This window comes from Strix aluco, chromosome 15 (assembly GCF_031877795.1).
Source record: "Strix aluco isolate bStrAlu1 chromosome 15, bStrAlu1.hap1, whole genome shotgun sequence".
In the NCBI taxonomy this organism is placed as follows: domain Eukaryota; kingdom Metazoa; phylum Chordata; class Aves; order Strigiformes; family Strigidae; genus Strix; species Strix aluco.
This window is the reverse complement of record NC_133945.1, coordinates 7,532,797-7,548,038: the sequence shown is the minus strand read 5'-3', so window position 1 is coordinate 7,548,038 and position 15,242 is coordinate 7,532,797. Positions and strand designations below refer to the sequence as shown.

At 53.9% G+C, this 15,242-nt stretch overlaps 1 protein-coding gene across 2 annotated transcripts in view; it reads left to right on the top strand.

Annotated features, from left to right (window-relative positions):
- Positions 1 to 2,454: 2,454 nt before the first annotated feature.
- Positions 2,455 to 15,242, top strand: part of SLC5A10 (solute carrier family 5 member 10) — a 39,415-nt gene continuing 26,627 nt past the window's right edge. For both annotated transcript variants that reach the window (XM_074840475.1, XM_074840474.1), the window contains exons 1-6: positions 2,455 to 2,526; positions 3,362 to 3,466; positions 4,071 to 4,130; positions 4,325 to 4,429; positions 10,511 to 10,616; positions 12,192 to 12,272. In XM_074840475.1, the coding sequence (XP_074696576.1) occupies positions 2,512 to 2,526; positions 3,362 to 3,466; positions 4,071 to 4,130; positions 4,325 to 4,429; positions 10,511 to 10,616; positions 12,192 to 12,272 (472 nt within the window). In that variant the 5' untranslated portion in view covers positions 2,455 to 2,511. The remainder of the gene's footprint in view (positions 2,527 to 3,361; positions 3,467 to 4,070; positions 4,131 to 4,324; positions 4,430 to 10,510; positions 10,617 to 12,191; positions 12,273 to 15,242) is intronic.

Here is a 15,242-nt window from a genome sequence, read left to right as displayed (position 1 = left end):
CAAGGGCTTTGGAAGGTTCATTTGCTTTTAAGGGTAAAACCAGCAGGTTTTTCCTTCCCTTGTCTGTCTTGGTACAGCACAATGGAGGCCTGTGACTAGAAGACTTGGATATTGTTAAAAGATCTCCTTGGTACGTTCAGCAAGCGAGATGGTGATTTTATTTAAGCAACTGCACATTTCCATTCAGATAACGCTGTTCTTCGTTCTGTGACCTTATTTTTCATAAGATTGTTTGCTTTTTGCAGTCCTGTCCAGAGGGGTACGTTCTGTCTCTATGAAATGACCCAACACGAGGCTGTACCTGTTGTACTTTAATGACAGTAGGTTATTAAACAGTTCAATGATGTTAATAGATACACCAGGCTGACGTATTAACACTTACATGTACTTTGAATGTGTTAATGCAGGTTAAATTCCAGCGGAGCAGTGAGGGAGAACTCCAGTTCCAGTCACAAGCGTGCAGACCTGCTCCTGGGCGCGTCGGTGGCTGTTTCAAAGAGCAGAGAAACATGCTGACCTGCCTCGGTGATGGGCATATTATTGCAGTGTATTTATTTAATTTTATTTTATTAATGAGACCTTGTGATACATGATTGGAAAGCGTGCTGCCACTTGAAAATGAGCCGGCCGAGCATGCAGTGCAGCAAACGGTATGATTACTAAATACCCAAACCCATGAAATTCAAAGGTTGTTTCCTGCTGGCTGCTGTGTGTTGGCTGTTGGAGGAATAGCTTCATCTCTGAGCGTTTCTGCTGGCGTTGCCTCGGGTGTTCATGTAACTCCTGTGTGTGATCGTTGCTTCAGCATGTAGAAAACCCCCAATTTTACTTATTTTCGTGCAGTGCAATTATCGTATTGATTATGACTAAAGAATTTGGGAATGGTCACGGTCTTAAGACTGGATTGCTGATGTTTGGCTTTTCTAGCACTGGAGTGGTTGAAAGGGAGTGAAGCACCTGTGACTTCAGATGTTTTTCATGCCCCTTTCATTACAGCATCTAACTGTCGAACCACCTGATCTCTATGTGCTTTCCCCAGAAGCAAAAATACCAGATCACCAGAAATGCCAGCTATTCTTAGGGGTATTTCTCTGGGATCCTTCAAATGTAAAGAACACTTAAAAAACCCTGCTTGATTCATCAGTTTCTGCAGTAATTAACTAGTCAGAAGATCATGTAAATTCTTTCCAGATTTAGTATCTGCAAGAAAAATACTGGGGTTTCTGCAAGAAAAGCCTTGGCAGTTTCTCGTCCAGTAACGTTCAGATTTAAGGCACTTCTGCAAGAGGGAGCCCGTGTCCTGAGAGCACATTGCAGAAATGCTTTAACTTCGGGGCAGCTCGGGCTGGTGCCCGCAGCTTCTGCAAGATCAGTGCAGAAGCAGCAGAAAACCCCAAGGAAATGGGGATTAAGGAGCTGCTCATTCGTGAGACACCGAAACCTGGGGTGCCAGCGGGAAGGGTGGTGGGGAAATGGAAAGGAGGGAGGCAGTGGCCAGCCAGGCTGCCCACCCAAGAACCTGTGGGAGCAAAGCTCCTACTGCTGGCTTGTTTAATGATAAATGCCCTCAAGCTGCTAACGAGTTACTGATTCAGTGACTCTGTGTGAGGCTGAGGATGAAGAAGGAGGCAGAGGAATGATGGAGGGCAATTTCACTGCTGGATCCTTTACCCCCTCGCAGCAGTTCAGTGTTGCTGACCTTGTTGTTGTAGTGCTTTATTTTTCCTTAAACGTGGCAGTGGGAATATGGGTAAGAGTATTTTCTCTTGTTCTTTCTGCTTGCCTTTTTGAATTTTTTTTTTTTTTCAGGGCTAGTTTTTCTATGTGGAATATTTTGAAAACCTCTGTTATTTTATTCTAGTTTGCCCTTGTTATGTATTTCGTGTGTTGTGCTCCATTTGCTCTGTTCTGCTGCACAAACCCTCCACCCCTTTCACCCCCCTATAGAAGGACTCCTATAGCCTGAAAATGAGGTGGAATTAACCACAGCACCAACCTCTCCTCTGGCCTCTGGTCTGCTGGGTGTAAGCAGATCTTCTGCTTCTCTATTAAAGGGTGTTGAGACAAATGCCCTGCTTAACAAAAAAAGCCCTCAGCTACCTGCAGTTTCAGACAAAGGCTCTCCAAAGCCATTTATTCTGCCTCGCAGAAAAATCAGAGCCAAAGCTGGGCCTTATTAGCCAACCTGTCTGCTTGGGGTGGTGGTAGGATGGGCACATCCTCCATGCTTCCCCCTCTTGGGGTGCCTCCTTTGCTATTCATGGCTCCAGGTAACTCGGGGTGCAGCCACTGTTTCATGTCATTAAGCTTGACTTACAGAGCTCCCATTAATTATCCCCAGTCTCCTGTCTCTTGGCTTCTTGTCTGGGAGACCTGGTTCTTGGTTTCTTGGTGTTTTGTCTGGGTTTGTAGGGAAGGGTGCTCTGTGCTGATCTTTTTTTTCTCTCCTCCCAGTCTTCATGCAGGGTGAACAGGAACACCGTCAGTGGCTATTTCCTTGCTGGCAGAGACATGGCATGGTGGCCAGTAAGTTGAGACCTCTGTCCCTCTTGTGACACAGCAAGGACATCTAGCACCACTGTCCCTCCCACCCAATTCCCTCTTCTGCCCCCCTGCTTTCTCCCTCACCCTGTACACCTCCTCCTGCCAGGATTTCTGTCTTCTGAGCTGCATTTGTTTCCCTTCTCATTGCATGAAGGATGCTGGAGCCTGACCCAGCTTTTTGGGTCTCCTCATAGTGCTGCTCTGAACTTGGGGGGGAGTGTCATTGGAGTGCAGCACCTGTCTCCACCAGCCCCCTGTGCTCCAGCAAGACATGGGTGGCCCAAAGTTTCTTTTGTCCCTCTTATTTCAGTATGATCTTGACAAACTGGTTGTGGGTCTTTCCTGTGTCTGGCACTGGCTGCTTGTGCAGCCACCTCTGGGCAGGGTGTCTGGCCACCGTGGCAAGTGCAGCAACGTGTGGCTCCTCCTCATCCTCCTGAGGACAAAGTCCATCCAAAACCCACCGGGGATGCCCAGATGAGCTGAACGTGCAGGAGTGCAGGTTGGTGGGGCTCACGTCTACCTGGATGGGAGTCTATTAAGTGTTTTATTGCAAAATACATCCACGTCCCTCATCACATGTGGTGTATCTTCGGCCACACTTTGCTTTTGGAAGTGTTAGGGAGGTCTACGCTCCGCTGCTCCCATTCAGACCTTATTTTTGCTTCTGTCTACTGAGTTATCCCCTCCGGGCTGCACTGCTGGGGAAGCACCGAAGCTGGTCCAGCTGGTGCGACTGCTGTGCCAAACTGTGGGGAGCCAGCAGCTGGGCACCCCGCCTGCGAGCACCCACAGCTCCTCCTCTGCTTCCCCACAGATCGGTGCCTCTCTCTTTGCCAGCAGCGAAGGCTCGGGACTCTTCATTGGGCTGGCCGGGACCGGTGCTGTCGGGGGAATCGCTGTCACTGGCTTCGAGTGGAACGTAAGAAACGTGTCATGTTAGTAAGGAAATTGTTTGGCCCACTTCACAGCAGCGTCACACAACGTCTCGAAAGGCTTGGGAGGAGTTGTGCAGGGGATAATTAACACAACCCTGCTAACTCAGCTTCTGCAGCTCGTGTCTGGTGCACATACAGTGAGTTTGGAGTCAACTCGGATCCACGTGCTCAGGGAAAAGGACGTTTCAGAGCAGAGCTTCTTAGTCCAGCCCCTGCATGACCCCAACAGGGAGATGGCTGGATAGGTCACCCATTCCCTGATTCTCTGCACATTGAATCCAAAGTCCTTGGGTTCTGCAGCAAAAAACAGGACATTTAACTTGCTTGGTGCTCAGGGCATTAGTGGGAAACGTCTGGTCAGGAGCTGAAGGCTGAGGGGAGCGGGCTCCTGCTGGTGGGGGTGCCAGGGGCGTCTCCACCATGACTTCGTGCACACGTGCCTGCTGTCTGCAGCTATTTGGGGATGGAAATGGGCACTTGAGGGTGAGCCAGAGCCAGGTCAGGGTGGGTGGACAAGGTCTGACACTGCAGGCAATGTCAATCAGTGGTTTTTTTTTCTGGCTGTGCCTTGTTCCTCCTTCCCAACAGGCGACTTACGCTCTTCTGGCATTAGCTTGGGTGTTCGTGCCAGTCTACATCTCCTCTGGGGTACGTACAGCTGAGCCTGCTGGGGGGAGCCTGGCCCTGGGCAGGTCCCATGTTCCCCAGGGGGCTGTCACCACTGTCCTCTGAGACCCCTAAGCCCTGCTCTGGGAATACAGCTGTCCCCTTGCCTTCCCTGAGACCATCCCCGGAGGAGGGAGCCTGGGCAGGGCTGTGAGCGCTCTCTTTCCCTCTGGCAGATTGTCACGATGCCCGAGTACCTCCAGCGAAGGTTTGGAGGGGAGAGAATCCAGATGTACCTCTCCGGCCTGTCGCTTCTCCTCTCCATCTTTACCAAAATCTCTGTGAGTAGCTCCCGCTCAACCCTGTGACAAATCCATGATGGATTTCTAGCAAGCAAAAGGTTATTTTTGAGCTCAAACCTTATAGAGCCAAGTCAGGGGAGAGCAGCTGCTGCAGGAGGGAGCAGGACAAGAGGGGGAATTTGTGGGCCGATGCTGTCTGCGACACCCCGTGCCTTCGTAGGTAGATCCAGCAGCGATGCTGGTGTCTGGGTGGCCCAGATGGATGTGTGGCTGCATGTCAGGATTTCCACACTCACGGTGCACTTGCCTTGTAGCAGAGGTTGTGGGTGAAATGTGCTCAGAGACTGGGATGCATCGTCTGGGTGTTTCTCCATGCTCCGGCAGCGATGCTCTCTGGTGGGGACTGAATTGGGAATGCATTGATTGTTTTAGGGCATGTGGCTTTTCTGAGGAAAGGAAGCCTTGCTGCAGCTACAAGATGCCCAAACCTGTACAGAAAGTGCCTGATTTTCAGAGGCTTTTCCACAGGGATGTTTTTCCCCCCATTTTGGCCTCATTCACAGTTCCCTGTGTGCAGCCTCTGCTTCTGCTGCCTGCTTGGTAACTGTAGGAAGAGTTTATCCGAGGTAAAACGGCTAAAGAGCCTGTGACAGCAGGCCTAAGGCAAGCAGGAGAGAGCAGGGCACAGACAGCCCTGGGGGGACTGAGACAGCGAGACAGAGATCAAGAGCAAACAGCTGAGAAGCGACCTGCAGGAGAAAATCTGCCGGAGGGAGCAATCCTGCACGGCCGCCTCTGATGGAGCCAGTGGATCTGACCTGGGGTCTGCTGGCGCTGCTGCATTTTGCTGGCTAAAAGAAATGTGCTTTTGCAGGTGACTGGCTCCAAGAAATGTGCTTTAGCATGTGGCTGGCTGCAAGAAGCAGCTGTCTGCAGGGCAGGAGGGTCGGTGCTTGAGCACCGTGCTTCCCCACAGCGAGGCGCTCAGCGCCTGCCTCCGTGCTCGCCAGCTCCCTGATTCCCAAACACCAGCTTGGCTGGATGCAGTCATCACTCCCAGCGCGGCGTTTCTGCCTCCTCCCTGGCAGCTTCGCAGCCCCAGACCCTGAGCTGAGCTTTGGGGGGACCCTCTGGGTCTCCCTCTGCACGGAGCAGCCTGGCTGCTGCACATCCCTCAGTGCTTAAAGCAAAGGGAGAGGCTGTGCCTGCCTCGGACAGACCCCAGTGCTGTAGGATGGGATGTCCTGGCTCCAGGAGACCCCCGACTCCTTCCCCTGAGCTGCTCTTTGACCTTGGGCTATGCTTTGGGTTTAAAAGGCAGGTTGTGGGGGAGATGGCAGCCCCTCCTGCGTTCCTGCTGACTCAGGGCTTTCAGCGTGGCAGAGGTGGTGCTGGTGACTCTGTCAGTGCCGCTGCCACCTGTATTCCCCCCCACAAAACCATGTCCTGCCATGCTGGAGGGCATTCTTCCCATAAAACTGATATTCTTTATACCCTTATAATTTATGGTGTTGAAAATCCTATGGCATTTCTCCTGAAATCAGCCCTGGTGGCTCCTGGAGCACCACTTCAGTTTGCAAGTTTGGGCAGTGACACATTGATTATTCCCTGATTGTCCAAATATCCAGTAAACTGTTGTCACTTCTGTGTGCTGCTCAGGAGACATCTCTCCCCTCCTCCTGATGAGGACCCAGGAGGAGCTCGAGGGAGATGCTGGAGCATCCGTGTCTGTGGTGTTGGTCCCTGGGATCTGTGTGAATCTCTGTTGACCTTTAAGAGGAAAGGTTGGAAGGTGGGATAGGATTTCTGGTGAGGTGGTTTGTTCTTGCTGGTCTGAATTTGAAAGAAATTTTGAAGAAAGAAATTACTGGTAGTTTGAGGGCTGGTTATCTTTGAGTCCCTTTGCAGACTATCACAGACATCCCCTCTTTTCTTACAAAACGGTGCCCCACCACGCCACGGAGATGCGCTTGGTCCCTTTGGTTTCCAGTCTCTCTGTGGCTTTGCCCAGAGGGGATGGATGTCCTACAAGTTCATTCTTAGCTTGGGAGACCACTGTGGTGTCACCCCTTGCCTAACACCAGATGAACCTGTAGATAACCTCTGCATTGAAGGGATCCTCTGTGGTTCTCCTGGCCCTTCTCAGCACACCCAAGTGTTTGGAGCCCAGTGGACACTCCTAAATGCCTCTTCCTGTGCCTTTTCTCAGCCAGTGCTATAGTTTCTTTGGTCTGCTGAGTTTTCTCTGATCTCTGAGTCATGTAGGATGCAACAGAGGAGGCATCAGCCTAATAAGGGGATTATCTTGGCATCTGGCTCCATTCACAGTAAATCTCACAAACAATGGTTGTTTCCAGCAGCGGGTTGGGATGAATGTCTGCAGACACACGGGGCGTTGCCAAACTGGCCCAATGTCCCATCCCTGGTGGTGATGGCAGCGGGGAGCATGGGAGGAGAGTGGGACACTCGGAGCAATTAGGCAGTGCTGTCTCCCCGTGGTGGGTTTCCTTTGGTCCTCACTGGGGGCTGCTTCAAAGCCCGGGACTAGCTGGCTTTTCCTGCCTCCTTTCCCTGCAGACCTTGTGTGATGGATCTTGGCTTCACATTCTCCTGAGCTGAGACACGGTGTCTGTGCTGCTCCCTTGGCTCTTCTTTTGAGGCAGGGGGGATGACAGTCCCTCCTCTTCTGGAATTTACCCTTTGGTGGACCCCAACCTTCCGTGCTTCATGGCAGGGTGCAGCAGGGCAGCCCAAAGTCCTGCTGAGAGATGGCGTCCCCCCTGACTAGGAACACACAAGGAGTTGCACAGGCATCCTAGCCTTGGCGAAGAGCCCCAGGAGACTCTTCTGTACCCTGGCTAACTTGTTCTACTGAGGCTTTGGCTTCACAAATTGTTAAATCCAAGCTGTCTCTAAAGCCAGCTTTCATTGGGAAGGCATTAACGATGTTGGGTAAGAACGAGTTTCCAAGTGAGGTCACTGGTGGAGGCAGGGATCTCACTGGATTATAAGACCTGACTTCAAAGGCTTCTCCTCTCCTTTTACAGTTGAAAGGACTTATTTTATGAATAGGTCATGCCTGGTTTTAATTAGCTTGTTTTTGTATTTGGGATGTCTTATTAACAACTCAGTCACATGCACTTTTATTTTTTCCCACCCTAGCAGAATTACCAGGAAGGGAGGGGGAGATACCTCTGCTTCCTCATAGCAAAGGCTTAGACTCATTTGCAGACGACTGCAAAAATGATTAAGCATTGAGAAAGCCAGGAGAAGTTATGAAATACCTTGTCCAGGGCTGAGTCTTCATAGCTGGGCTCTGGGGAAGGGTTATGGAGAAGCAGGCAGTCATGGGGGGACCATAACTTTTTGGCTGGTGCTGAGATGACAAGTGATGGATCCCTCCAAGGGACACTAGGAGCTCCAGAAGACACCAAGAATGCTTGGCTGACACTGTGCTAGGGAGGCTCAAAATATTTTGGGTCCCCACTTCAGTTGGGAGGAGATGACTGAGGGCCCTTGGCTGGGGCTTTTCTGCCTTGTAGCTGAAGGTTGCAGTGCGTGAATGGCTGAGCTGGCCTCTTGTAGGGCTGCTTGGTGGTCTCTGTGATATCTCGCTGTGGTTGGATTGCATTGGTGGTGGAGAGGCATCAGAGGAGCCACTGGCAGAGGTTTTGGCGTGGTTGCCCATGAGTTGGTTCCTCTTCAGCAGGACATTCCAGAGCTGAATTGCCTCTTGGTGCTGGCAAGGGTTCTCCCAGAGACATGGCCAAGCCCAAGTGCAGCTGAGGACATGTAGTACCTCCCTTGGGAATGCCAGGCATGACTGTGGCTCCAGATGTCGTGGAACTGTCCCTGAATTAGGATCTTCAAGATCATGGTGTAAGTGCTCTTCTGGTTGATTAGTGATTTAATCAATGTTATGCCTAACGGTGTGGGCTCATCTGCTAGGGAACAGGCTTTTATGTTGTGCTGAAGCTGGAGGTGTGCTCACCTGCTGGGTTTGGTGGCTGATGGAGCCCTGCTAGGTGGCACACACCTTGGTTCTTCCATTGCCTGATCCTGCATGGCCCCTCTCCATCACCTGATGATGGTCCTCAGCTCCTGCACGGTGAGGTGGCTGGAGCAGTGCTGGGAGGACGAAGGGCAGAGTAGGGGGAAGGAGGTGTGATATGGGAAATAGCACCAGTTCTCCATGTTATAATCACAACCGACTGTTCCCGCATGACTGGGCAAGAAAGCCCTGTTCTCTGGGGGATGGTTTCTGGGAGGTGTGTGAAGAAAGAAGTTGAATTGGAGCTGATGTCTTGGCTGTGGGAAGCCGTCACGGCTCTGGGCGAGGGCGTGGAGTCGGCTTGTCTTGCCTTTTCCTGCCCTTCTGGCCTTGTTTCCTTTTCCAAACAAGGGTTTTGTGACGGTAACCCAGCTGAGCGCTGGGGATGGCTGGATCTCGGCTGTGGGTGGAGACATGGTGGTGGCATGGGCACTACCTGCTGCACCTGGACCTTTCCTCCCGCGGCATCACTGCTTTTGTTGGAGGAGGTGCCCCAGCTCCCTCCCCAGTCTCTGCTTTGCATCTCATTCCCACGAAACTGTGACCAGACCTCCCTGTGTGGCTCCAGCCCTCTCATGGGTGGGAAATGGTGGTCGCTTTTGAAGGGTCAGTCATCTCAAGGGAGTTTAGCAGCTGAGCAAGCTTCAGGCCTGCGCATGCTCCTCTGGGCAGAGACATGCTCCTGACATCCCTGTGGGACGTGACACAGGTGCAGGAGATACTTGGGGGGGGTGAAGGAGCACATTGGACATGGAGTTGGTCTGTCCTTCTGTGGCCCAGCAGAAACCTCAGGCCTCTTCCAGGGGCTTTGCAATGGGGGTTGCAAAGGTCAGGGCTTGCAAAGGTCAGGGGGTGCGGGACCCCTGGGCTGCTGTTTCTCCCTCAGGGCCAAAAGCAACTTCTGCCACATGCCCATGCCTCGGTTTCCCCATCTGTGCAAAACCAGGAGGAGGTATTTTCCCAGAGATGCTCAGCAAAGAGGTGACTTGTTGTTGGGGCAAGGCTCAGGAACAACAGTTCTGGTGGTCTTGTGCTCCACGCTGGGGCTGCCCACATGTGCTCCTCACCATGGAGTGGCCGCAGAGGTGGAAATGCTGCGGCAGCACCTCGCTCTGCCCCACCAGCACCCACCCGAGCACCGCTAAATGGTTCGGGCGACGTGGCGCAGAGCTGCCCCATCCATCACTAAAGGCATTGCAGATGCTTTCAAGTACTGTGAAAAGCCCCTGCACCTGGGAGGAGATCCCCTCCTGCCCCCAGCAGAATTTTTAGGCTCACTGCCACCCTCCTGACCGGTCTGACGGCCCGGACCGTTGAGCTGCAGCTGGAGAGGGGGGAGCTGGTCCTTGGCAGCCTCCTTGCTGGCAGCAGGGGTGCCAGGAGGGCGAATCCTGCCAAGCAGAACATGAAATACCAGCTACAGCCACCCCCATGCATCAGCCCCGCGGGGCTGTTGGGGTGCAGAAACAGCACGGGTGTACTGGGCTGGGGGGGGCTGGCTTGGGCTGCCTCCAGGGAGCACCCAAGGGTGCTGGTGTTCTGGGGGAGCACAGCCCCTTGGTTGGTACCAGGTGCCCCATCTCCAGGGCTCTGCAGGAAGCATGGTGAGATGCCACCTGGATGAGCAGGGTGGGGGGAACTGGAGGTACTCAGAGCAGCAAGCTCAGGTCAGGGTCTGATCCTGGGAAGGGGCTGAGTATCTCCAGCTTCCTGCTTTGCTCCCAAAGGCTGTGGCAGCACTGATGCCCTGAGACATCCCGTTTCTGACCCTTCCATCTCGCTGTCTGCATCCAGCTGAGCCCGGCTGCATTTGCAGATCCACAATTTGGGGGTTGGGGGAAGGTGGTCTGTGGCACCCATCTACAGTGGTGACACGGTGACCCCTGTGGGACCCCGGGCTTCAGCGCTGGCTTCGGGAGGTGTCCTCCTGGCACGTGCAGTACAATGTCCTCGCTGTACCCACAGTGTCGACCGTTTTCCTGCCGTGCCACTCTTGCAACAGCCCGTGGGTGCTGCCTGGCCGAAGCGATGTCACCCATCCCAGCCTGTGTTTCTTCTCCCTCACGCAGACGGACCTGTACTCGGGGGCCCTCTTCGTGCAAGTCTGCCTGGGCTGGGACCTTTACCTCGCCACCGTCCTGATGCTGGTGGTCACGGGGCTCTACACCATTGCGGGTAGGTTGCTCAGCGTCTGCTGGCCTCAATCTTTCTTCTTTGGTTGAACTACACCACTTACACTCCTGCTTTTATTTTATTTATTTATTTATTTCTCATGGAACGCCCTTGGAGATTTATACTAATGGGGTTCATACTCCCTGTCCTATCCAGCCAGTATCTGAACATCCTTCTTGAGCCTCGGCTCAGGCAGTGACTCAGTGCGTGACCTCTCCTTTGTCATTACAGTTTTTTCATTCGTAGTAACTCCTCCTCCATCATGTAGTTAAATGCTTTCTTGTGTATGTACCTATTTGTAACAGCAATAATCAGGGCTTCTGCAATTACAGGACTGTTACTACGGAATCTACAATCTGAGAGTTCTTTACACAACTAGTTTCCCTCCCACTTGCCTGCAACACAGCTTGCTGCCTTCCCTCTGCAAAGCTTTCGGGAATATTTCTTGCCCATGTTTCCCCGTTGTGGGACCAGCTATTTTTGTGCCGGGTCAGTCTATACGGTCCTTTTGTGATCTGTAGGCCACGAGGGTTTGGAGCTGGAGCTGGGAATTGTGGGTTCCTGGCTTGCAGTCCCACAGGACTCTGTGTGTTTGCCAGACGTTTTGGTTATTATTTTGGCTGGGATGTTCCCTCCCCTGGTAGGGCCAGTGGTGACACCAGGCAGTAAATTCTCCCCCACTATCTCGTCCCAGCCATCAAAACGAGAAACAGTTTAAGTATATCTGAAACGTGGTGGATTTTGCAAGACTTTGGTTTTAAGCAAATCCCATCTTGGGTTTTTTTTCCTGCCTACAAGGCTTGTTGTGAAGTAAGGCATTTCAGCGTGAGCTCAGGCAGAGGGTGTGATCGCTGCGTCACCCTGATCCTGAGAACATCCGTCCAACTCCCAGTCACGGCCCGGGAGGGTGCAGCCCTGAATTCCCAGGATATGAGTCGGTGACTCGGGTTGAAACTGGTTCAATTTTTGACCCATTTTCTCTAGCTCCGCTACTTTTTAATGCTTTTGTTCGTGTGCTGAGTAACTGGCTTGGTGAGCAGGGCCTGGGTTTGCAGCAGGTCTGGAGGGAGAGCTTGGGATGAAAAGGGAGAAATGCTGCTGACTGGGTGGCCAAGGGGGACCCCACGAAGCATCAGCTGCTGGAAAAATAAAACTGTAGGGTTGGGAGAAGAGCTGAGGGGTGTACGAAGGGGAGATCATGGTGTTAGGGAGAGGTGGGATGAATAATGAGATTAACGTCCTGAGTGTGGTCTGCTTGCATCCCAAGAGCCAGGGCTGGGGCTGGCTGGCATCTTCCCAACTGCGTGGGGACGTGGGGCTGCATCCCCCGGCTCCGGCCATCCCTCAGCTCCCCTTCCCATCCCATCTATGGGGGTGCTGTTGCCCCTTGACACCAGACCCACGGAGGAGCTGTTCCCCCTTCACGCTCCCGCTGCAGCCCCCCATCACCGCGGTGTTGGCAGGATGAGGCCGGTGACAGGCACATCCCCGCGAGTGCGGGCAGCTTTATTGGGGTTCAGGACCGAGCCGAGCCCGAAGCTGGCGATGTTCGTGACACTGTGCCTTGCTCTCATGCAGGGGGGCTGGCGGCCGTCATCTACACCGACGCGCTGCAGACGCTCATCATGGTCCTCGGAGCCATTGTGCTGGCGGTGAAAGGTAAGGGCTGGGACAGCACAGACCCTCCTTCCAGGGGGACCTTCTCTTCCCACTCAGGCGGTCTTGGACATAAATAAAAAGACTCAGTCTGAGCAGTTTGGTGGCCAAGATGCCCAGCAGGACTTTAGCCCGTAGCAATTGCCTAAAAGTCTGTGGTCCCTGTGTCCTCTCTGCCACTGTACTTCCCCTATGTGCCATTCCTCTGGGTGAAGATGCCATGAAGCATCTTCATGGGGGACTCTCCCCAGCACTGGTGACCTTCCCATGGTCATCACTACTCCTCATGTTTGCCTTTAGTCCGTGAGCTCAGAGAGACTGATCAAGTGTTTGACAGCGAAGCAGCGTTTCCAGTTTTGCTCCAGGAAACTTGCAGTGAGGTCTTCAGACAGGATCCCACTGCACAGGGACGTGTGTGGCAGAAGGTGGTGCTGGTACGAGGCACTGCTGCAGGGGATTGCCTGGGGATGCAGAGCATGGTGCTGTGCCTTCCTCCTGGTTGGAGGGAGCGTGGTTCATCACCAGCCCTTTCTGAGCACTCGGCACTGTTGTGTCTCCGTACATTTAGCCGCAGAGCACCCTTGCGAGGCTGGGAGCTTTCATCAGCCTTGTTCTGCCATTGGGGCTCTTGGCCCCGAGGAGTAGGAGGCAAAAAGTCAGGTCCCAGCTTCAAAGGCAGGTGTTTAACTACAGAGGATAGTTTCCAGAGGCGCTCCTGAGATGATTTCCACCATCTCCTGGAGAAGTCTGCTTAGGCGGGCAGGTAGGAAAGGCTTTGACCCAGTGCTGCACGGGAGCTCTGCTGTGGAGGTGGGAGCAGCTCCAGACCTGCAGCCAGGCCGGTCCCACGGCTGCTCCCTTGTGCAAAAGCAGAGCTTGCTCCTGGGCAAGGCCTGTACACAGCAAGATATATTTATAAAAACCAAATGAAAGGACAGATACTTCCTGGAGAAGTGACAATAACACTAATTACCCCAGCAGAAGCAAGGAGCAGTGCTGGGCAGAGAAGCACGTTGCCTGTTGAAGCAGATCTGAGCGGTGGCCGTAGCCTTTGCATTAGACAAGGTGCTTGGACATGGCTGATCGTTGTCTGAAGCTGTAGTTGGCCACGGGGCTCTCTGAGGCTTGTGCCTGGTAAACTTGGCTGGGTGCAGCAACGCAGAGCCAGAATAAGAGGGCAGGTAGGCAAGGCCTGGAAAATCCCCTCCGGCGACTGCAGAGCCCAGATTTCTTTGGCTTTGCCAACCTGCAAGTGTGGCATGGTGTGTGCAGGGAGGTGAGGGTGCTTGGGGAGGGAATGATCCAGGGGAGCCAAAAGACAAGCTGCTGGTCACGCAGGTTTTTTCCTCAGGTCTCAGGAGACCTCAGGACCTGGAGGCTGGTGTGCCTCAAGGGTGCCTGGTTTTGTCAAGTTCATCTAATAAAGGATATTCCCCATGTTTTAGCTTGTTTGTATCAGTAGTGATGCCAACGCTCATCCGCTAAGCTGCGACTGCTCCAGGTCTGCTCTGCCCAGGCCATTGCCTCCCCTGCTGCTGCTGAAGGGACAAAAAACTGTATCACTTGGCTCTGAGGCTGCATCTCCCCAGGGAGAGCAGGAGGGTTGTGCAAATCCTCTTGGGTGCGATGCTGGGCAGAGCAGTCTCGAATCAGACAACAAGCGGGTACAGACCAAGGGGTTGTAGACAAACCACTTTGCTTCCCAGAGAGCTCAGTGGCTGTTTCAGAGGGTGGTGGTGCTGGCGGTGGCTCTGCTGGGCTCTGGCATCAGAGATAAGAGACTGTGCCATCCTGCACCCGCTTGGCATTCACCGCGGGGATGTTAATCACGGCAGAGCCCGCGGGCTGTAGCCTGGCATCTGCAAGCTGAGTTCCCGCTGCCCTGAGGTTTTTGCCCTGCTCTTCCGTCTCGGCAGGCGTAGGTGTCGTGACTTGTTGGTGAACACCTTTGGGAAGGGAGCAGGCCCGCACCCCCGGGCGCGAATCTCTGCTTTCAGCACTCACCCTCTGCCTCTGGAGAGCCTTTGTTGGTGCCCAACGCCCATGCAAAGCTTGGGAGTAGCCAGTGCCTGGATAAACCAAGCGCTGGAGCGGGGCCAGGGCTGCTTGCGCAAGAGCAGGAGTTTACAAATGCTGACTTCTCGTGAAATATGGGGGGCTGGTTTGCAAAGGGGAGGGCACGGTGAATTGGGAATGGTAGGGCTGCAGGGAGAGGGCTGTCCTTGGCTGGAGGGGCTGACGGAGCAGGATGGGTGTCTTGGAAACTGGGATTTGCTCAAGCTGGGACTTGATGGCGATCCCAGTGTCCAGCACCCAATGCCTGCGGGATTTGCTCTCGGTCTAAAGACAGCAGTGCTCATGGGCACGGTCCTGCAGGAGGGCGACTGTGCAGGAGCACGTTCCCACCCCACGCTGCCACGTTGAGGGGGGCCAAGCTGAGGGTCCAGACTGAGCCCATGGTGGGGGCGGAAGGGATGCAGGATGCAACAGCTGGACCAGGCGGAGGGAAATCCACCGAGGGATGCTCAGGGGTCTTGCTTTGAGTCTCCCCTCCATGAGATCCGTGGAGGCCCCAGAGCCTCCTCTCTTCTCCTGAGCACCAGCAGCTGCTGTGGGTATGGGGGTGCTAACGCACCTCCCTGCTTATCTCCTCCACAGCTGCTGTGTGGGTGGCTGCAGCACGCGGGGGGAGCAGAGCGGGTGCCTCCCATCCCTCCTTCCCTCTGAAAAATGATGCCTCTGGCTCCAAAATTCTCCTGCTGGAGGTACCAGGAGAGCTGCAAGGAGTGTTCAGCCCCTGCCCCCCAGGAGCAGGGAGGTGCTGGGGGGCTGGGGCAGAGCCCGAGGCTGGTTGGCAGCTGCTGCTGGGGGCTGGCGGCTGCGGTGCAGGCAGGAGGAGCACCAAGGCAGCTGCCAAGGGCTCAGAGGCTCTCTTGCTAGGGCTTGTTCATGGCACGTACTCCTCAGCAGGGC